The sequence below is a fragment of the Ursus maritimus genome, unplaced genomic scaffold (assembly GCF_017311325.1).
Source record: "Ursus maritimus isolate PB19 unplaced genomic scaffold, ASM1731132v1 scaffold_19, whole genome shotgun sequence".
NCBI lineage: Eukaryota > Metazoa > Chordata > Mammalia > Carnivora > Ursidae > Ursus > Ursus maritimus.
In genome coordinates this window covers 29093498-29116176 of record NW_024424341.1, presented here as the reverse complement: position 1 = coordinate 29116176, position 22679 = coordinate 29093498, and the positions used below count along the sequence as shown (strand labels likewise).

The 22679-nt window shown below is 44.3% G+C and overlaps 1 protein-coding gene across 2 annotated transcripts; it reads left to right on the top strand.

Annotated features, from left to right (window-relative positions):
• The first annotated feature begins 5079 nt into the window (after window positions 1-5079).
• On the top strand, window positions 5080-21946 carry TMEM231 (transmembrane protein 231). Of its 2 annotated transcripts, XM_040633606.1 has the most exons (8): window positions 5080-5537; window positions 5636-5805; window positions 15968-16096; window positions 16433-16576; window positions 18082-18163; window positions 19550-19655; window positions 20024-20072; window positions 20175-21946. In XM_040633606.1, exons 1-8 carry the CDS (start codon window positions 5399-5401, stop codon window positions 20202-20204), a joined length of 849 nt encoding a protein of 282 aa, XP_040489540.1. In that variant the 5' UTR covers window positions 5080-5398; the 3' UTR covers window positions 20205-21946. The 2 variants fall into 2 exon arrangements, with proteins under 2 accessions (XP_040489540.1, XP_040489539.1); XM_040633605.1 differs by having other exon boundaries at window positions 20024-21946.
• Window positions 21947-22679: the final 733 nt, after the last annotated feature.

Here is a 22679-nt window from a genome sequence, read left to right as displayed (position 1 = left end):
GCCTAGCAACCGGTCGGGGGCGGGGCTTCCGGCGCCACTCGCCGGGACGCCGCGTCAGGGGGCGGGGACCACACGCAAAGGGGCAAGGGCAGGAGAAGGCGCCACTAGGGGCTACGGAGGGGAAGTAGGGATGATGATGTTCGCTGCGCGGTCTCTGTGAGGGGTTTTGGTGACTGGGAAGGGGATGCTGTCGGGAGCTGGTAACAGGAGTGGGGTCTCGGTGAACGTTGGTAACGGGAAGAGGAGTTTGAGGGTATGGCTGATAGGATAGGGCTTTTATAGAGGGCTTTTCTTGAGGGAAGTCTCGGTGACAAGGGGAATTTTGGAGGTATGATGACGGAAGAGGGGTCTTTCGTGGTTGGTGATGGCGGGGGGAATCTGTTTATGGCATTGACAGTTGGGGAGTATTGCTTGAGGTGGTAATAGGTTAGGGGCGCAATACAGAGGGTGTGACTAGTTTGAGGGGACTGTATGGGGAGAGGTACTGATGACAAGCGGGAGTTCAGTATTGGAGACAGCCATAACAGGTTGCTTGGACCTAGAAATTGAATGTAAACAAATTCTATTTCCTTTCTTTTTTCGTGAATAAATGTTTGACTAAACATACAAGAAAAGGTATCACAAATACGCATTTGAGGAGCGTAACATCGCACTTATCACAAAGAGACCCCTTAAGCTTAACTGCAGAGGAGTTAGAGGTGATTGTCAGGCTGAGAGAATTCCCCTGAGAGTTGGTCATAAGACAGGTTTCTTTGGCAGTCAGCATGGATTTCAGCAATCACAGCCTAGGCTGCGTGTGCGTGTGTGTCACCTGCCTGAGCATATGCCTTGAGATTCTCCAGTGATGTCTCTCCTTTCCTTCTAGCACAGTCATCAGGACAGTCTGCTCTGGGTCAACATCTGTTTATGAGCTGGTGAATACATAACAAGAATATTCATTTAATTGGGCACATGATCCTTGCCATGTGCTTGTGATTCTGATGCATCTGAAAGGCTTGCACGTTTGAACATTGCCATTCATCATTTCCTATAGTTGTAATTCCTGATAGATGCTGTGGAATCTAGCTTCATTCTAGAAGTATTTTGGTTATTTTAAGATTGTCTGAGCAAACAAAGTAGGTTTTTGTTTGCTTGCTTGTTTTTAATGAAGTGAAAAATCCTTTGAATTTCATACCTGGAAATTATCACTGCTGCATACAGGAGCTCTGTTCTAGGTATTGGGGGAAAGCAGTGAACAGAACAGACAACACCTCTGCTGTCGTGGAGTTTGCATTCTAGTGGGACAAGGTGAAAAATAAAGATGTCAGGTAATGGGAGGTTCTCTCTAGAAAGTAAAGCAGGATTGGTGATGAGTGATGGTGCGATAGAATGCTAATTAGGTAAAGTAGTTGACATAGGGACAGGAAGGGATCTAGAGATAAGAAGGAACCCCTTGTGGCTGGAGCTGAATAAACAAGGGGGAGTATGTTAGAAGATGAGATCAAAGAGATGTATAACAAAACTATGGAGCTTTGAATTCCATGTGAAGAACTTTGGGTCTTATTTAGAATGACATGAGAAGTCAGTGGAGGATTTTAAGCAGAGGTGTGACATGGTATGGCTTTCCTTTTGAAGTGAGTAGGCTAGCTTCTTTGTAGGCAGACTATAAGGGGTTGAGAATGGAGGCCAGGGGAACAGTTAAGAAACTGTTGTGATAATCCAAGTGGAAGATGATGTTGGCCTAGACCAAGATAGTGTCTGTGGGGGTGGTGGGAAGCAGTTGTACTCTAGATACATTTTGAAGGTAGAGCCAACAAAATTTGATGATAGATTGGGTATGAAGTACGAGGAACAAGTCAAAGTCAGGGTTTTTGGAAGGATGGAATTGCCATTTACTGAAATAGGGTGGAGCCAGCTTGGGGGAGTGAGAATCAAAGTTTGGTTTGGATATATTGAGTCTGAGATTCCCAAGAGACACATCCAAATGAAGATGTGGAGTAAGTGAATAGGTCTATGAGTCTCAAATTCAAGAGAGAAGTATTTAAAGCTATTGAACTGGATGAGATCAGCTAAACAGTAAGTGAAAATTGAAAATACCTATTTTGCAAATAGAATTAAACACTGAGGCATCAAGGGGGGTGTTTACCATCGGACAGTCAGTGAATCAGTGGAGGAGTTTGAAATTGGACTGAAGATCCCTGCTTCCTTTTACAGAACTGGTCATTGTATCCTGATCCAAGGCATGTGTACACCACCTTGCACCTGAAAGACCTTCGTATACTTCTCAGGGGAAAGATCCCGTCAGTCACCCACTTACAGGCATGTAACCTGATGGTCTCAATATGGTGCAGTGTCTTTCTGTCTTCTATCTTTACCTACTTTCTTGATGTCTTTTTCCAGCTCACCATTCTAATTGGTTTCTCTGATCTGTCCTGATGATATGCATCATCTTCTTTACTTATGGGGTCATTATATTTAGCTTACTGAAGGTTCTAAAGAAACCAAATGCCTTCCTTGAGGGGGTGGCTAGTTGAAAAGGTGAGTCAGAAGAAAAAATAGGATAATAAAAGTATTCAATTACATATTAGCAGACTTATAAAACATGCAGAATAAATTTCAAATGTTGGAGAGGTCTGTGAACATGGACACTGAGGGATGGTTAGGGCAATGGGGGCTGACACCAAACCAAGTGAGGTTTATCAAGAAAGACTTCACAGAGAATGTGAATCTTATGCTTCAGAGAGAAGAGTACATTTTCCAAAGGATAAACTTCCCTTAATAGATAGAAACAAAGGCTGGGGGGCGCCTGGGTGGCGCAGTCGTTAAGTGTCTGCCTTTGGCTCAGGGCGTGATCCCGGTGTTCTGGGATCGAGCCCCACATCAGGCTCCTCCGCTGGGAGCCTGCTTCCTCCTCTCCCACTCCCTCTGCTTGTGTTCCCTCTCTCCCTGGCTGTCTCTATCTCTGTCAAATAAATAAATAAAATCTTAAAAAAAAAAAAAAAAGAAACAAAGGCTGGGATTGGAAGAGGGAACTGGGAAGCGATGTAGAAATGCTGTTAAGCCCTGATGCAAACATTCAGGTATTCTAAACTGATTGAAGATACCCTGAATGGGAGCTTCTAGAAAGGAAAAGAACATGATAAAAATGTGTAGTTTTAAGAGAACAACTCTCTTTGTCCTTAAAAGTAAATTGTATGAAGGGGTGCCTGGGTGACTCAGTCCATTAACTGTCTAACTTGGTTTTGGCTCAGCGAGGAGTCTGCTTGTCTCCCTCTCTCTCTCTCTCTCCTTGCTCGCACGCTCTCTTTCTCTCGAAAATAGATAAATCTTTTTAAAAAGTAAATTGTAAATTACGGAAATGGAAACTAAGAAGTAAGTTCTCAGTTATGTATATATTAAAATGACACAGAGACACCTGGGTGGTTAGTCAGTTAAGCGTCTGCCGTCAGCTCAGGTCATGATCCCAGGGTCCAGGGATCAAGCCCTGCATGGGGCTCCTTGCTCAGCAGGGAGGCTGCTTCTCCCCATGCCTCTGCCCCTCACCCCTGCTTGTGCTCTCTCTCTCTCCCTCTGGCAAATAAAAAAAAAATTTTTTAATGACACACTATACACAGATCTTTAGCATTTTTGAAAACTAATGTTCCCTCTTAAAGAATCAAAATAAAACCACAAAGACTAGCTTCTTCAAATCATGGGAGCGAAGAATAGATATTAATAACCATTATTATTACTTTTGCAAAGCTCATGGCATCTCAGGGGAGGCACTTCATACACCTAAATTCTTAGCAGTCACCATCCTGTGTCTCAGCAGTACAGTATGTGTTTCCTTTTGCTGAAAGAAGGAACTTTGAAGGCAAACACCTCCTTCCTCCAGTGTAGAGCTACTCTCAGGAGGCGACACTAGAACCATCCATTCTGGAATCTTATTTTAATGGTTGTTTATTTTTTAATTTTTATTTCAGTGTAGTTAACATACAGTGTTATATTAGTTTCAGGTGTACAATATACTGATTCAACAATTCCATATATTACTCAGTGCTCATCAAGATAAGTGCACTCTTAATCCCCTTTGCCTATTTCACCCATACCCCGCCCACCTCCCCCCGGTAACCATCTGTTTGTTCTATATATGTTCTATATAGTAATATATAGTCTGTTTTCTAGTTTGTCTTTTTTTCCCCTTTGCTCATTTGTTTTCTTAAGTTCCACATATGAGTGAAATCATACGGTTTTAATAGTATTTCAATAAATGAAAGTCATTCACTTAAATCATAGATACGGTGTAATGTCAGAATCAAAATATAGATTTAAGCCTAACAATTGCTGTATTTAAAAGCTGTGTTGCCACCCCAGAAAAGCTTTAAAGCAAGGATGAGTAGTACTGGACCTGATATGTCAAAATCGTATAGCTGATATTGTCATCTTGAACTGTGGTGAGGACCCTGGATGATTTTCCCAAATGGTCAGGTCTTGACCCCTCAAGCACCTGTATTGTTAGGATCTCAGCTTTATTCTTCATCTAAAAGCCATTCCTAGGTTGCCTTCAAAATAGAGGCATCACCTCCTAGATTCCACTCTGACCACAAACCTCACACTATCGTTTGGCACTGCAATGTGATCCTTCAGGGCTTTCTGGTAAAGAACTTGGCTGTTGCCCATGGTAAAAAACAAAACAAAACACCTCCTTCTGCCATGTTCAAAATTCCGGTTTGGATGTGGTGGTGGTGGTGGTGGAGGAAGCATTCATTTAAGTGATAAGGCCACAGCTTTCCCTAAAACCGGTAGCCAAGTTTGTACCCCGCATAAGGTGATGAAATATAGCAGAGAGAGCCATGTGGTAATTATCCTTTATCCCTCCAAGAGCTGGGGGATTGGTGCCCTGTTTCTGTGTCTGTCCTGCTATGGCGGATAGTGAAAGCAACAGAAATTTGGAGACAAAGGGACCGGGGTTTGGTCTTAGCCCGGGCCAGGGCCAGGAGCACAGACACACTTAACGTTTTGTGTTTTCCTGCAGTGGAAGGTGTGCTGTAACTGGTTGGATTTAAGTATGAACCACATTGCGGATTAACAGATGACACATAAGCAGGTTACGACTTTAAGTCACTTTTTAGGAAAATCTTATTTTACACAGATGTTAACACAGGAAATGGTTACGATGCTAGATACAGAAACCTATTTCCATTTAGCCTTTGGAAAACGCACGTAACGCGTAAAGCGAGGACGAACGCCCACCAGCGGGCACCGCCCCCGCTTAGCCCCACCCCTGCCAGGACCCTGCGTCCTCGCTATTGGTTCCTTTCCCTGCGCCGTCGGTTGCCGTGGAGACCAAGGCTATGGCAACCAGGAGAAGCCAAACTTGGTCCTTCCTCTGGAATCGCGTAGGGGTCCCGGGCAAGCGGCCGGAATCCGCGCGGCGTTCATGGCGCTTTACGAGCTCTTCTCTCACCCGGTGGAGCGCGGCTACCGCGCGGGGCTCTGCTCCAAGGCCGCGCTGTTCCTGCTGCTGGCCGCCGCGCTCACGTACATCCCGCCGCTGCTGGTGGCCTTCCGGAGCCACGGTGAGCCTGCTCGCGGCCGTTGCGCGCACAGCTCCCCAAGGCCAGCTGCGCCGGTGCCCGCCTTCCTGACCTCCTCCCCACCGCCCTCTCTACCTCAGGGTTTTGGCTGAAGCGGAGCAGTTACGAGGAGCAGCCGACCGTGCGCTTCCAGCACCAGGTGCTGCTCGTGGCCTTACTGGGACCCGAGCCCGGCGGGTTCCTCGCCTGGAGCACGTTCCCCGCCTTCAACCGGCTGCAGGGGGATCACCTGCGCGTCCCGCTCGTTTCGGTGCGTGGTTCCCCTCCGGGCTTCGAGGCCCACCGGGACTGGGCGGGGGTGGCTGGGGGTGGCGGGGAGAGCGCGAGCGGCCCCGGCCGGGGGAAGCCCAGGTTGGGTCTTAAGGAAGGGTTCGTGAACCCACGGAAGTTGTGTACACAGGCGCATTGGCCTGAGCATGCGTTTAATTTCCCGGGAAGTGACTCTTGTTTCATTCGACTTCTCCAAGCGGTCCACGGCCCCAAGAATGTTAGCCAGTGCTGTCAGCATGTGTCCTACAGAAACTTGGGGAGGTCCTGTCTCTGGTCCCCCATCCTGTCCGTGGGCCTGTCCTGATGGATGCGTGGTCTCGAAAGTTTCTTTGAGTCACGAAGGCCGAGCGCTGTTCTTAGAAATTAACCCAGTGTGTCGCTGCGGTTGTGCATCGTAGCAGGGACCGCCGTTAAGGGCATGCATTTTCAAGCAGACCTGACATGTGGAAGCCGAGGCGCTGATTGGTTAAGCGACCCATCCACAATATGCTGGGGTCGCAGTCCCGCCTCCCTGGGCTTGTAGGATTAGATGCTACTTCATCTAGCAGTTGTCCAGGATGAAAAGGAAGCATTTTACTGTCTCTAATTTAGTATTTGGCTCAGGATGAGTGAGTGCTTTCTTTACAATCATTCCATTTCTGCTCATTTTCTGAAAACATTGTCCTTTAGAAGTACAAAAATTCTATTTTTTCTTCTTCCAAAGTTGAATCGCTTTACACATCTCAGAGATGATTGGCCTACAAGCCAACTTGTGTAGCTGGGAAAAAAATTTCAGACCTTCTTCCAGCAACTAAATAAAATGAAAAAAAAATTTTACATCTGATTGGTCTAACGAATAACTACAAACAAAATATAATTCATATTACTTTTTTCCGATTAATTTTTTTCTGATTGTAAAAATGCATGCTCATTGTAAAATATTAAAGAGTTACAGGTATACATAATGACACAAAATTAAAGGCTGAGTTTGGGACATGTACCTTTGTTAATCAACCTTATTCTTTTTAAGATCTACATAAAATTTTCATGATATGGAAAAGCTGATAGATTTAACTAGTTCCCTGTTGGTGGATATTTGATGGGCTTTTACTTTTTCACTAGTAGAGAGAATACTGCAGTGAACAAGATTTTGAGTAAATCTTACACCTTTAAACAGCAAATTGTGAGGAACTGGAGTGCAAGCTGTTTGTCGACATTGTACCAGTAAATAGAAAACTAAGCAAGCAAATAACTATTAAATCCAGAGAAATAAAAAGTAAGGAAAAGGGAGAAAGGAATAGAATTCACGTAGTCATAAATATGTGAACCCTGAATATTGATTAACTAACCAAAATGAGAGTTTAACTCAATTGGGAGGGGGGGTGGAGGCAGGAAAACTAAACCTTCATCTCTCCTCGTGGGAAGTCAGTAAAGAATGCCTGAAACTGAGAATTCCAGAATTGCCAGTGCACAGGTTATTTAAAGACTAGGATGGAGATAGATTTCTAAATAGTCAGGCAAATGAGATGAAAATATTTGCCATGGGGCTGGAAGTCTTCTGGGTTTTGTAACAAACATTGTTGAACACTTTTCATTCTTAAATGATCAGGTCTTTCAAATTGATTTTGAAAAGTAGAACTGGAGTAGGAGACAGATTTCCATCAATAACTCCTCACTAATCATGACATGTTGCCTAATTTTATTCTTTTTTTTTTTTTTAAGATTTTATGTATTTATTTGACAGAGTACAAGCAGGGGGAGAGGCAGGCAGAGGGAGAGGAAGAAGCAGGCTTCCTGCTGAATGGGGAGGGAGCCTGATGCAGGACTCAGTTCAAGGACCCTGGGATCGTGACCTAAGCCGAAGGCAGACGCTTAACCGACTGAGCCACCCAGGCGCCCCTGCCTATTTTTATTCTTATTTGAGATGATAATGCATGTGGGGAATGGTGACTGTGGATGAGAGGCCGTGTCAAGGTACCCTTACTTTTCACTGTATACCCACTGTATTTCTGGTGCTCTGCATGCACGTGTTTCCTTTCCACAAGCAGAAACAAAATGGTTTTTTTATTCCAAACAAAATATTAACTTCGTTAGTTTTTTTTTGAGAGAGAGAGAGTACTAGGTGGGGGGGTGGCTGGTGTTCGGAGCAGAGGGACAGAGGTGGGAGAGAGAGGATCTTAATCAGGCTCCATGCTAGGAGACAGTGTTCACTCCCCTGACCCTGAGATCATGACCCGCGTGGAAGTCAAGAGTCTGATGCTCAACCAACTGAGCCACCCAGGAGCCCCTTGTTAGTTTTACTTTAGGTTAACATTACCTGTCTTTTAAGTTTTGGGTAGATGTTTTTCGTTTTCATTACATCTGTGTATTCCTCTCTATCATACTCTCTCGTTACTTAAGTCTAAGACATAATCATGAAAAGTTGAAGTGAAAGCAACGAGATAGCATTAGGTTTCATTCATTTGTTCTTTTCATTTGTTCATCCACTACAACGGATTGGCTCTCCAGTGGACTGCTAGTTAGTTTGGCTCTTATCTCAGTGACCAGGAACTATTCCCTCGAGAGCACTGCCCATGTTCCCTCTGCTTCTTGTGTGTGTGTGTGTGTGTGTGTGTCAATTTTTGATCCATGAAACCAAGACTGCCTCTATTTTTATGGTGCCCAGAGTGATTAATCCTTTTTAACACTGGGTAATTTTATACTATAAAACACAAAACCAAATCTCCTTTTTCCTATTCCTTTTCCCCCCTCCATTCTAGACCAGAGTCTGTAAGAAATCTATGAACTATGTCATCTGCGTTCTTTTTCAGTAAATGATTTGCTTCCTTTCCAGCTGAGCTCTTCGTTTAAGAATAGTTTGAAATCAGGAGATACAAATAAATGAGCTAGAAGATATGGTGAAAGTACAGATCTCAACAGCAACCCCAAAAGATAAACTTATTAGGAATAAGCTTAACAAGAAATGTATACTTAAAAAAATTTCTTTTAAAAAGTGGGGGCTCCTGGGTGGCTCAGTCAGTTAAGCATCCAACTCTTAATTCAGCTCAGGTCTTGATCTCACAGTTGTGAGTTCAACCCAGCATTGGGCTCCAGGCTGGGCATGGAACCTACTTTATAAATAAATAAATAAATAAATGTGAATAAATAAATAAATATTTAGAAAAAGAAATGTGCAAGATCTATATGAGTAAAACTTTAAGTAGACTGATGAATGACACAAAGGAGATAAAAAATGGTACTCTGTCATATTCTTGGGTAGGAAAATTCAACATCATAGAGCTATCTCTTCTCCCTTGGTTGATCTATAATTTTAATGCATTCTCGGTGAAAACATGACAATTTGGGGGGACAGACTGCCATATGGAAAAAGAAGGAAATATTCTAGGAGAAAGAGAAGGGTAAGAGGAGAATAGCACCCCCAGATATGAAACTATACCTTAAAGCCATAATAAATAAAGCAGTGTGGCTTGGGGGACTTGCATAAAAAGTATAGAAAAGGACTTAAATATGATGAAGGTGGCATTTTAAATCAGTGGTGAAAGATGACTTATACAATAAAATGGTATAGGGACAACTGGAAAGCCATCTGGAAAAAGTTAAAATGAAGCCAGTGTTCAGACCGTACACCAGAATTAACGTCCGGATAGATCAAGATTCAATTTAAAATACGGAATAGGGGCACCTGCGTGGCTCAGTCGGTTAAGCATCTGATTTTGGCCCACATCATGATCTCAGGTTCCTGGGATCGAGCCCTGCTTCAGGCTCCCCTCTCAGTGGGGAATCTGCGTATCTCTCTGCTCATAGACCCGCTTGTGCACACGCGCACACTCTCTCTCTCAAATAAATAAATAAGATCTTGAAAAAAATTATTGGCATGTTAAAACCATAAGCACAAATCAAAACACTAATACAACTAGGAAAAAAGTTTTATCATTTGTATCATTTGTAAAAAGCTCATTTTCCTAACAGAAAGTGCCTACAGATCTATAAATAAAAGACTAACCACCTAATAGAAAAACGGGCAAAGTATGTAAACAGTTCAAAGAAGAAAAAACACATGTGACTCTTAAACATAGGAAGTCACACTCATGTTTAGAGGAATGCAACGAATATATTGAGATGCCTTTTTTTAATCTCTCACTGCTGAGCAGAGAGCCTGTCATCACAGGACTCTATCCCAGGACTCCAGGGTCATGACCTGAGCTGAAGGCAGACGCTTAACTGACTGAGCCACCCAGGTGCCCCAATATTTGTCCATATTTATCAGAATTACAAATGCATGTGCCTGCTTCCACTTCTAGTAAGGTATCCTAAGGTTTGTGCACACACGTGAAATGACATACATAGAAAGTTGCATTTTGCAGCACTGTAATAAGGTAAACAACCATGTAGTAATAGAAGACTCATCAGAGAAATTGTGGTACATGGGGCGCCTGGGTGGCTCAGTCGTTAAGTGTCTGCCTTAGGCTCAGGACGTGATCCCAGCGTTCTGGGATCGAGCCCCACGTCAGGCTCCTCCAGTAGGAGCCTGCTTCTTCCTCTCCCACTCCCCCTGCTTGTGTTCCCTCTCTCGCTGGCTGTCTCTGTCAAAAAACTAAATAAAATCTTCAAAAAAAAAAAAAAGAGAGAGAGAGAAATTGTGGTACATAAACCCAGTGGAATGTTGCACAGCTGTTTTTTTTAAATAAAGCAGATCTCTATATATTGATGTGGAATTACCTCCAAAAGAAATTGATAAGTAGAAAAAACAAAAATCGTATATAATATGCTTCCTTTCACATAAAAATAGAAAAAATATCAAAGAATATATGTTTGGGTGTGTATACATAAACGTACATGAATGCTCTTACTCACTCTGGAAGGATTCAAAAGACAACACTGATTGCTCTGGGGAGGGAACTAAGTGGCTGAGGTTAGGGTGGGAGAGAAGCTTTTTTTACTCTATATCCTTTTGTACCTTTTAAATTTTGTATCATGAAAACGTAATATACGTTCAAGATTTTTAGATTATAGTGACAATTTTTAAAGATTTATTTGTTTATTTTAGAGAGAGTACATCAGCAGGGGGAAGGGCAGAGAGAGAGAGAGAATCTCAAGCACACTCCCCACTGAGCCACGGAGCCCCATGTGAGGCTCGATCTGGCAACCCTGAGATCATGACCTGAGCGAAGCCAAGAGTCAGACGCTCAACCGATTGCACCACCCGGGTACCCCATAATGACAATAATTTTTAAAGGAAAATTTAGAAAGGGCCCAAGTAAGGCAAAAACAAACCAAAAAATAAAAATTTAAAAGCAGGTAGGTACATAAAATGACAGGGCAGCTTTGGAAAATAGTTTGCAGTTCCTCAAAAGGTAAAACGTAGAATTACCGTATTTCCCAGCACCTCCCCTCCTAGGTATATGTGTACCCAAGAGAACTGAAGAGTTATGTCTACACAAAAACTCATACACAAGTGTTCATAGCAGCTTTATTCCTAATAGCAAAAAAGGGGAAACAACCCAGATGTCCATCAGCAAATGAATGGATAAACAAAATGTGTTGTAGCCGTATAACGGAATGTTATTCCGCCACCAAAAGGAATGGAGTCATGATACATGCTACAGCATGGATGAATCTTGAAAACATGCTAAGTGAAAGGATCCAGCCACAAGACAGCACAGTGTCTGATTGCATTTATATGAAATGTTCAGAAGAGGCCCATCTGTAGAGATAAGAACGTAGGGGCTCCAGGGGCTGGGGGAATGTGGGGTGGGGAGAGATGGGTAGTGGCTGCTGATGGGCATAGGGTTTCTGTTTTGGATGATGAAAACATTTTGAAATTGGAGTTAGGTAGGGGTGATAGCTGCACAACTTCATGACTATCCTAAAATCTACCAAACTCTATATTTTAGGTAATTTAATGGTATGTGAATTATGTCTCAGTTTTGTTTTAAAGCAGGTAGGTGATCCCCTGGTGATATACTTATGAGCCATAGAATAAAAATTACTGTTGATTTACTATGTTTTAGGCATATGCTTAGCATTTCATCATTAAATAATACATTTAAAGTCCTTTACATAGTACTTGGCCTGTGATAATCACTTGAGTGTTAACTCTTAATTTTTTTTTTTTTACATACATTACGTCTTTAATCCTTATAGTAACCATGTGATGTAGAGGTTATACCCCTGTTTTACGGGTAAAGAAACCAAGACTCAGCGAAGTGATATCGTTTGCTTAGTTCTTTTTTTTTTAAATATAGTATTATTTGTTTCAGGGGTACAGGTCTGTGATTCGTCAGTCTTACACAATACACTCATTTGCTTTGTTGTTAACCAAATAGTCAAGACTGCCACACAAGTGTTTGTCATTCTGTATCATATACTCTTTTTATTTTATTTTATTTTATTTTATTTTATTTTATTTTATTTTATTTATTTGACAGAGAGAGCGAGAGAGGGAACACAAGCAAGGGGAGTGGGAGAGGGAGAAGCAGGCTCCCCACTGAGCAGGGAGCCTGATGCGGGGCTTGATCCCAGGACCTTCGGATCATGACCTGAGCCAAAGGCAGACACTTAACAGCTGAGCCACCCAGGCACCCCTGTATCATATACTCTTAACCCTTATTGCAACAAAATACTTTTTTTCCCAACTCCCAAGGTAAAGCTAGACTAACTACAGCCTGTCTGAGAAACTGCGCAGGAGACTGGAGAAGCAGTGGTTTCAGGTCAAGGTTTGACCAAATGCTGGGGGGTGGTTTTGTGATTGCTAATTTGGGAAAATGGCTCAGAAGCCAGAAACGGCCTTGCTGCTTCTTTGGTCAGCTCACCTTGAACGGTGTCTCTAAAGTCCCTGTGGTTTTAATGCTTTATAAGTCCGAGTTTCTTGTTGCTATTGTTGTTAAGGACAGAAGGAACAAGCACAGGGTGAACTCTCCCTTCAACGAGCCTCACTTAGCTCTTTAAGACATGTGTGGACCCAGAGTCTATGGGGTCTGAAGGCAATAGGAGGTGCAGGAAAATGAGTGGAGAGCATTGTAGTGTCTGAGATACAGTTTTCACATCTCTGAAGTCACAATGTGTCCTCTCTGGGTATCTTAAAATAGCTGCTGTGGAGCCCTGGGTGGCTCAGTTGGTTAAGTGTCTGCCTTCGGCTTGGGTCATCACCCCGGGGTCCTGGGATCAAGGCCCACGTTGGGGCTCCCTGCTCAGTGGGGAGCCTGCTTCTCCCTCTCCCCCCTCTTGTACTCTCATTCTCTCTCTCAATTAAGTAAATAAAATCGTATTTACTTATTTGAGAGAGACAGATAGCAAGAGAGCACGAGCAAGAGACCACCTCCCTTCTTCTCACTCACTCGGCTGCACCGGCCTCGTTGCTCCCGTAAGCACTGACCCACTTCATGTGGAGCGCAGAGCAGGTGCGGTTTGTCAGCAGGGATCGTCCTTCCCCTAGATATTTCTGTGCCTCTCCGCCTCACTTCATTCTGGCCTCCCACAGTCAGATTTCCTTAATATTTTCTATAAAAATGGTTGTGAAATCCTTCCCTGTCGTTCTGTAATTAAAGCCTGCTTCATTTCTCTTTGTGGTTCTTACCACATTTATTTGTTTATTGATTTATTTTCTGCCTCCCTGGCTGGGAATGTAAGCCTGATTAGGGTAAGGAGTTTGTCTATTTTGTTTGCCATTATATTTCCAGCACCTGACAGTGCCTGGCACATAGTGATGAGGTTGGGGAATATAAGTGAGGTTCAGTGGGGTTGAGTCCAGAGCCGACGACCAAGAAAGAATTCTTGAGGCGTCTTTGATGCAAAATGGTGGTTTATTAAAGCACGGGGACAGGACCCGTGGGCAGAAAGAGCTCCTGCCCCGGGGTTGTGAGGAATGGCCCATTATATACCCTCAAGTTGGGAGGGGGTTAGGGATAGCATAAGTGTCTAAGGAATTTTGGAAGCAAGGTTTCCAGGACCTTGAGGGGGCTAGCTGTTGTTAGGAAAAGGTCATTTATTACTGTCTTAAAGTAGACTTACAGGATCTTGGTGGAGGGGAGGGGGTCAGGCTAGGGCTGCCTTTTGCCCTTAGCAAAGTATTAACATCCAGGCAGCTGAACTCCTAGAGGAATGTCACTGTGCCTGTTTCAAGGACTTGTCAATGGGCTGTAGGTAGTAAGGACTGTTTCTTTGTCCTTTAGGGCAGCCAGGAGTGCCTGAGGAATGTCACATACATCCCATGGGGGGGGGGTGCAGGGTGTCAGCTTCTGCTTTGTCTTCAGCTTGCCTTCCGTTCCCTCATCACATAGTAGACCCCTAAAAAAAAAATACTTGACAGAATAATGAGTGAATTTAACAAGCAGACACTAATTATGGTGCTGTGCCAGGTTTCTATCCTGTGTGAACATAGAGTAAAAATGTGTGCACGAACAGTGTACTGACTTGCTTTCAAACTTTTGATGCGGCTCTTTGCAAAAAGATTTATCTTAAAGCCACCATTTTCTCCTTGAGGGTTTTTTTGGTTTGGGTTTTGTTTTTTAAGTCTGGACATTTTAGTCCTGGAAAGAGGACCAGATTTGAAGTCAGACATGGTTTCAAATCTTTACCATTACTAGCCACACCCAATAAATCCATCAATCTCCCTGAACCTCAATTTTCTCGTCTGTGCAGTGGGGATAATACTTGCTTTGCTTAGCTCAGGCTTTGTTGTAAAGATCCAGTGAAAAAATGCATTTTTCTCCCTCCCACACTGTGTTGGGGTCTGGATTCTTCTGGCAATTCCGCCCAGCCAGTATCCTGCCTGTCTCGCAAATTTAGACATTTGATCTTTGTCTTCCTCTCCAACCCTAAAGATCCAGAAGGTACGGGTCTACTACAGAGAGTGAATCCGACTTTGTCTTGCAAGTCTTCCCAACTGAAGAAAATTCACAGGAAGACAAGGCAGCCTCTTTTCCGTTCTACTCATAATTGCTAATACATAATTGCCTCAGTAACTTGATCGTCAGCCCTGGTAACAGATAGCCCTCCCCTACACCTGTGAAGCTGATGGAACAGGACAGAGAAAACAGAATCCAACAGAAGAGAAAGGGTAGGTTTCTCTATAACAAGGCCTAGGATAAGGACATTATTGTCTGAAGGAAAGACATGATTGAAAGCTTCTGAAAACTGAGATAGCTTCATCTCAATCAACCTTAGGAGCCTGAAAAAGAACAAAGAATCTCTTCCTCGCATAATAATGACAGTGGAAAGCAAAAGGAACCTGTTCCCGGAGCATGCCAGTGGGAATGTTGATATGCCATGGTAGAATCCTTCTGGGAACCTACAGGGGAAAAGGATCGCTTGTAGCAACAAGATCCAGAGCTGTCCCAAGGAATCATGTCCCCAGTGATCCTACTTCAGTGCCAGCTTTCCCGTTAGTCATTTTAGGGTCAGCATAAGTTCAGACTATGGGCGGCAAGACTGGATTCTGGTGTTTTTTTATGAGCTGTCATTTGTCTTTTTCCCTCCTTAGATCTCTGTTTTCCCTACTTTTGTGTCCATAATTTATAAACTATCTGTGTAGCTTTAATGATTTGCTGATTATTTTAGCTTCCTTTTTCACTCTATTGATTGGCACTGAAAGATGCAGGAGGCTTTCAAGCCCCGACGGCAATGATAGGAGTGACTTCAAGTGTCGATAGTCTGAAGCAAAGACACTTGTGGTTGAAGAAAGGATAGAGTTTGGTGTTTTTCTCCTGAGTCTGTTTGGGGAATGAATGCATAATGATGAGGATCCGTTTCTTTTCTATTAAAAAAAAAAAAAAAAAAAAAGGATTCCTGGAGAGGAAGTCAATTCTAACGTGCTATTTAAATATTCCGTCCAAACTCAGACGTGTTTCTAAAGAAGAAAAAGGAAACACCAGCAACAAAACTAAAAAGATCAAAGGAGACAACAACAACAAAATGCCATCCGGGTGTTCCTGTTCAGTGTGGCCCTTGAATATTTGAGAAGCACGAGTGTGAAGGGGCCAGCACATCGGGTCTCTTTCCCCTCTACTGATCCCCTTATACCTATTTATCTTCCTTTTTTCTTCCGGTGAGGGAGCTAAATCCCGTGTATAGCAGAACAGTGGGTCATTGTGTTACGGCAGGGACACGGATTCTTCCCAGACGTGTTAAGGACCAGGACCACTGGCTGTCTTTGGGTTTCCTAGACTCGAGAAGAAGACAGGAACCAGGATGGGAAAATGGATATGTTACATTTTAAACTAGAGCTTCCCCTGCAGTCCACGGAGCACGTTCTGGGTGTGCAGCTGATCTTGACTTTCTCCTACCAATTGCACGTGAGTCGGTTCCTTAGGGAAGCCCCTCCCCTCCTTTCTGTGCTTTCATAGAACTGAGCCCTGCCTGATTCCTAGGAAAACCCACGCTGCAGAAGGCTCTCCTCTGAGGTGTAGTTCGGGATTTAATGGAGGCAAATGGCACGTTTCTCGTTGGGGCCATATTAATGAATTTGAGCTATCGATAGCTCAGAGGGTTCGGGCAGAGAGCTTCCTGCATGGCCAGCCGGGGGGTTGGAGGGACTAGGAGGCTGCCACCACAGACGGGGAGGGGGCCAGTGCTGAGGACCCAGAGCCTTCAGATCTGCCCGAAACTGTCTCTCCTTCTAACGATTTCAGAGGATGTCCACGTTCGTGATGCAGAGCATGGCGTTTCTCCAGTCCTCCTTCGCTGTTCCAGGGTCCCAGCTCTCTGTGAACGGGGACCTGAGGCTGCAGCAGAAGCAGCCCCTGAGCTGCGGTGGCCTCGATGTCCGATACAATGTAAGGAGGCTCCGAACTGTCCATCTCTCTTGTTTCTCTATGTTACTGTTCATCAGGCTCTTTGAAAAGGGAGACGTGAAAGTTGGAAATAGCATTTTTCTGTGGGTGGCACAGAAGAGGATTTCTGAGGAATTCTTGCCATGAATTCTTTCCAAATATAGAGACAGATACACCTGTATTTGCATCTAAAAAGAGAACAAAAACCTGTCTTGAAGAACTGAATTTTTTATTGTTTGCGGGTGTGCCCGTGTGCACACACACGTGACTTATGTATAACACTGGGGAAGTCATAAGTCACCTCCGCTCACTAAGCATGTCACGTATGCCAGCCCTGAGTGAAGGGGTAGGGATTTGTCATCTCATTCGGCCGTCAAGGCTGCCTCAGAGATGCCGGCTCCTGTCATTCCCCAGCTCTCCGGCCGCTCATCCTGTCACGGGCCCCCCGTGCTCCTTTTGAGCCAAACCAGCCCTTTTGCTGTTCCTCAAACCCACAGAGCAGCTCCTGCCCCCCCACCCCGAGTTTTTGCCGTTGGCCTTTCCCTCTGCCACGTATCCACATAGCTTGCTCTCCCATTCCACTCGGGTCCCTGTCTAAATGTCCCTGAACACAGTCCTTTCCTGATGCTTCTTTCTAAAGAGCATTCTCCTCCCTGCCCATCATCCTTCATCCAGATTGATTTTCCTTACTTCTACTGGAAATGGTAAAGATAAGTTTTCGGTTTGTTTGCTTACTGTCTCCCCCAGTGCTAAAAGCACTGACATCTTCTCCACTGTCACCCCGGAGTCTAAAACCAGGCCTGGCACATTGTAAGCACTCAGACGTGTTGAAAGAATGAACTCTCGTTTTACACATAAGGAAACTGAGGCAGACAGAGATTAAGTAATTTTCCCAATGTCCTGGCACTTGAAGGTAACAGAGCCATAAATCATCTGTCCAATGCTAGAACTCGTGCTTGTGGTCACTCATCACTAACCTTTCTTTTATCCCAAGAGAGCCCATGTAAGTTGGGGTGGGCTACTTTTGAAAATGAAAGAGTGATATTATCAGTTACTACAGGCATAAACCAGGACTGTTCCAGATAAACTTAGGGGTGCCTGGGTTGAGCATCCAGCTCTTGGTTTTGGCTCAGGTCGTGATCTCAGGGTCACGAGATCGAGCCCCGTGTTGGACTCCGTGCTCAGCCCAGAGGCTGCTTGAGGTTCTCTCTCCCTCTCCCTCTGCCCTTTTCACTCATGCTTCTGCTCTCTGTCGCTCTAAAGTAAGTAAATCTTTTTTTTTTTTTTTTAAGGGAAGACTGAATGTAGATGATTTAAATTGTTGCAAGGCGGCCCGGGGCAGGGGTGGTCACCATCCATCCATCCTTGAAAAAAGGATTACTGATGCTGGAGTAGGTCACCAAGCACAAAAGGGTGGTCCTTGAGATCAGCATGGGTGGGCGGAGGGGTGGAAAGAGGAGTGGAGAAGTGGCTGGGGGCTTACTCCATGGCCTCCTGCCATTTCCCAGGTGTCTGTAATTAACGGGACCAGCCCTTTTGCCTCTGACTACGACCTCACCCGCATTGTTGCTGCTTACCAGGAAAGGAATGGTGAGTCATAGGTATAGTTCATTCAGCCGCTTCTCAAGGACCTTCCAGGTTAGTGGGACCATTGGACAAAAACCGAATTGGAGCCCTTGGGGCGCCTGGGTGGCTTGGTCGGTTAAGCGTCTGCCTTCGGCTCAGGTCATGATCCTGGGGTCCTGAGGTCTAGTCCCACATCGGGCTCTCTGCTCAGTGGTGAGCTTGCTTTCCCCCCACTTGTGCTCACTCTCTCTGACAATAAATAAAATCTTTAAAAAAAAAGAATCGGAGCCCTTGAAAATATCAGTACTAGTGAATACTCAGTAATGGGAGGGGAACAGGCTGCCGGGATTTGTCCTTTCCCTCCTGATCTAAAGACCCACACCCCACCCCACCCCACCATACCACTACTCTTAGAGTCCAGCAGGTGAGTGCTGAGTTATGTGCTGTATTTATTAAGTGCCATATTTATCCCACCACTGGCTTGATAGATTTCCTTTTTTATATAAACACCTAATTGAGTTGGTCCCCACTACCACACTTATAAAAGAAGCCAAAGACAAATTGCTATCCCTAGTTTTCAGGTAGAACTGAGGAATGCGAGTGACTTACCCCATATAAGAGTTGTGGTAGAACAGAGGGCCCAAGGTTCTGGCTGAAGGCAGCGTGTGTCCATCCCTTATGGAGGAAAGGCTGTCAGGCCAGCCCAATGTACTTGACTCAGCACATTTGGCTGGTTGGTGGTCTGAGGTTTTCTCTAAAGGCATCTGAAGCATTACTTGGCAACCAGACATCATGAAAACTATATATACATATTTATCAAATAGGAGGACTGCAATTCCAGTATTTCTTCCTGATTTTTTAGTAATACACTGGTGGCATTACTCCAAACCTGACGGTATTTTAAGACAAAAACCACTCATCTACAACTTTTCTTTCTTTATTCCTTCTAGTCTTTGTCCATAGCAGGTTTTTTTTTTTATACAGCTCTTATCATAGTTTAGAAATATTTTAGGATCCGATTTTTTTTTGTATTTTTTTTTAAGATTTTATTTATTTGTTTGAGAAAGAGAGCGCATGGAGCGGGGGAGAGGCAGAGGGAGAAGCAGACTACCCGCTGAGCCAAGAGCCCAATGCAGGGCTCAATCCTAGGACTCCAGGATCATGACCTAAACCGAGGGCAGACGCTTAACCAACTGAGCCACCCAGACACCCCCTAACATAAATATTTTGACAAGTATTTTAATGAATAATTTGTGAGCAGATTTGCACATCAGTTCTCTCTCCTTTTGAATCATTTCTTTGGAATAAGTTCTGCCGTGCGGAATTTGCTGAGCGGTTATAGAGTACTTTTCTAGCCCTCATTACCTTATTGAGAGAGCATTCATGGACTAACTCCTGCTTGTATTACAGTAACCACCGTCCTGATAGACCCCCACCCCATCTGGCTGGTGGGAAGGGCTGCTGAAGCTCCATTTGTGATTCACGCTGTCATCCGATACCCGATGGAAGTCATTTCATATCCTTTCTGTTAAAGAGCCACAGTAGCTCAGTTTTGAAAAAGGAGGGTTCCTCCATCATCCCAAGAAGGAAGAAGGAACAGATGTGGGAGGCCTTCGACTGGGAATGGCTACAGTGTTGTGGCCCCACTCAAATGACTCCGTCTGCTGTTCATTTAGGGGAAAAAAATTACTTATTTCCTCTTCATATTTCTTTCTGGGCAATTCTCCCAGGTCAAAATCATCCATATTTATGCCTTAATAATCTTTTATCATCCTTTTTATCTTAAGAGTATTTGAAACATTTTTGCCATTTCCCGTCTAAACTAAGCCTTTGGTTTAACTTCCACTTAGAAAATACCATCTGTGGCTCCTTAACTGTCTATACATATCTACCCGGATTCTGGGAAATGATCAAGTTTGCCTGGATCCAGTATGTTAGTATCCTGCTTATCTTCCTCTGGGTGTTTGAAAGAATCAAAAGATTTGTGTTTCAAAATCAGGTGGTGACCACAATCCCTGTCACGGTAATGCCCCAGGGAGAAGTGTATAAGGAGCACTTATCATAAGAAGACGGCTTCTGGGAACTAAGCAGGATCCTGCCTACCTCGTTGTTGTCTTCTGAGAACTGCCATCCTAAGAAGTTTTTGCAAAGAGCCCAAGGACACGTGCCGGTGTGTGTGTTTTTCCTATCAGAGACAAAGGACAATCCTTTCTCATTTTTCTCTACACAAATCCATATCTTCTAAGCACCTACAAACTCATCAGGGACTAGTTTGTGGAAACATCCAAGGGTTCTCGAAGGCTATAATTTGCTACTTTTTTCTTTTCTTTTTTTTCTTTTTCTTTTTCTTTTTTTTTTTTTTTTGCCTTAGGCTTGAATTTCAGGAGAAAACTACAATCAGTTCAGAAGTCTTGGAAAGAGTCCCATCTCTGGTCAAGGAAAGACTTTTCCTCTCTTGAACTGAGAAACATGCTATGCATTTCTTCCCACTATTGTAAACCACTTTTTACTCTTTTTCAGGGCTCTCCTGAGAGAGATATGCAAATCAGTAGCACTTTCCAGTCCTGAGCATCTAAATTTCCCATTCAGAACTTCGGTTTCCAGCACCGAGAGGCCTTGAAGGGGAGAATGGGAGCGAGAGTAAGGGAGCGCTCGAGAGCACATGCATGCACACGTGTGCGGGTGGGCGACTCGGGCACGAGGACCACCTGCCCTCGGTCTAACAGACAGTCGTCTGTCATCAGCTCAGCTGAGTGGCCCTTTATCCCTGCCCTGCTGTGGCTGGCTTGTTGCCCTGCCTTTCGCCCTGTCTGTGCCCCTGGAACAGCAGGCTTCGGCCAGACTGCTGTTTTGTTCACAATCCCCTCAGCAACAGTGGGGGAAGTAAGGATGGTAACCACAGTCTCTTTCTCTCAGCCCTCCTCCAACAGCCTGGACACTTGCCACTTCTCCTCCTTGACAGCCCTCCCCCTTCTTGAAAAGGACGTGGGTGACAGAGGAGCTGTTGTTGGTATTGGCTCCCTCTGCCAACCCCCACAGAGTATATTTGGAAGGCTAGCGGGAAACGCAGCTACTTGTATTTCCCTTGATGAAGGAACAGGGTGGCCATCAGAGTGAGCAGCTTTGGGATGGACACACAAGGTGAGTGAGGGGATAGAGGGGATGCTCGCCCAGCCCACCTTATCTGGCCTGGCCATTAGCAAAATGACAAGAAGTCTAGCAGGTTCTTGCTTAAGTGAGCGTCGGCAGGATGGGATGGCTGAAACGGGCCTCTCTTGCACATGGAAGACGAGTTCTCCATTCTTGGCCTGAGCAGAAGAGCTGTCCTCAAAGGACAAATGGATCTACTTTATGATCCCAAGATATCATTGGCACTGGAGACACGCCTGCTGTGATCCATAGGTCATGCCCACTCACAAACACACTCCTCACTTATGCCTCAGTTTACCTTGGAGATTCAGTTCTCATTTCCAAAGCACCTTTTCTTTCAGGCTGACCAAAATAAGAGCTGACCAAAATAACAGCTCTTTTGAAGTATTCAAGCACATAGATAGCTTACCCCTGGCCCCTCTGCCTTTTCTTTTAATATCTAGGGCTGTTTATATACCTAAGCATTTTTTCTTGGATATAAATGAAAAAAAAAAAAAACGGTTTCTGGTTTGAATCACAAAAAGGTAATGAATATGGAAAGATAGCTAAAGATGTGAATAAACACTGCTCTGCATTTTGTGAAATTATTTTAATGCAAAATTTGTATAAAGAACCATGACGTTTTGTACCTTTTTAATTAAAATATTGAAAATGGAAGGCTGCGTGTGGCTTTTTCAAGAAGAGTTTGGAAAGGGGGCGGGGAGGGCAGCGGTTGCACACACTTCTCCGAGTTACTCACCGGAGGCCTTGCCTTGCCAGGGCTCTGCCCAAAGACCTTAGAGCTTTTGTTAGCTCTTTGGCAAAGTCCCCTGGTCCAGCCCCAAGTACATGTGAGTTTTCGGTGGAATCCACATGGCATGTGGAAACCACAGGCTGGAAAATTACAACTGTGTTTGGCAAATATCAAATTATTTACAGATCAGATGTTGGTAGCTCTTGAACCTGAATGACACAGTGTAGTAGCAAGAGGGAAAAAGGTGAGAAATGCACAGGATTTTATCAACTGAGCTGTAACTCATAGCTAAGGGTTTGAGACAATTTCACAATATTTGGGATGGAGGAGATCTCTAATTTTGCGAAATGATTATCCAGTTTCTGTGTGAGTCAAGTAAGGCCCCTAAGACCTTAATTAGGTCCCATCAACTAAAAAGCAATTCTCTGTCTTCTTTTTTTCTTTCTCCTCATATTCATGCTTTTTAGTTTTTTAAAGACTTTTTAATTTATTTTGAGAGAATGAGCACAGAGGGAGGGGAGGGTCAGAGGGAGAGGAGAAGCAGACTCCCCACTGAGCAGGGAGCCCCCCCCCCACCCCCGGGCTCTATCTAGAGACCCCAGGATCATGACCTGAGCAGAAGGCAAACTCTCAACCGACTGAACCACCCAGGGGCCC

Excerpts from the sequence above, each read along its gene's own strand:
- TMEM231 (XM_040633605.1), top strand. The coding sequence starts at position 5,399 with ATGGCGCTTTACGAGCTCTTCTCTCACCCGGTGGAGCGCGGCTACCGC. Across the intron at positions 16,097-16,432 it reads CTTTCTCCTACCAATTGCAC|AGGATGTCCACGTTCGTGAT; the intron begins GTGAGTCGGTTC and ends TAACGATTTCAG. Across the intron at positions 19,656-20,023 it reads TACCCGATGGAAGTCATTTC|ATATCTACCCGGATTCTGGG; the intron begins ATATCCTTTCTG and ends AACTGTCTATAC.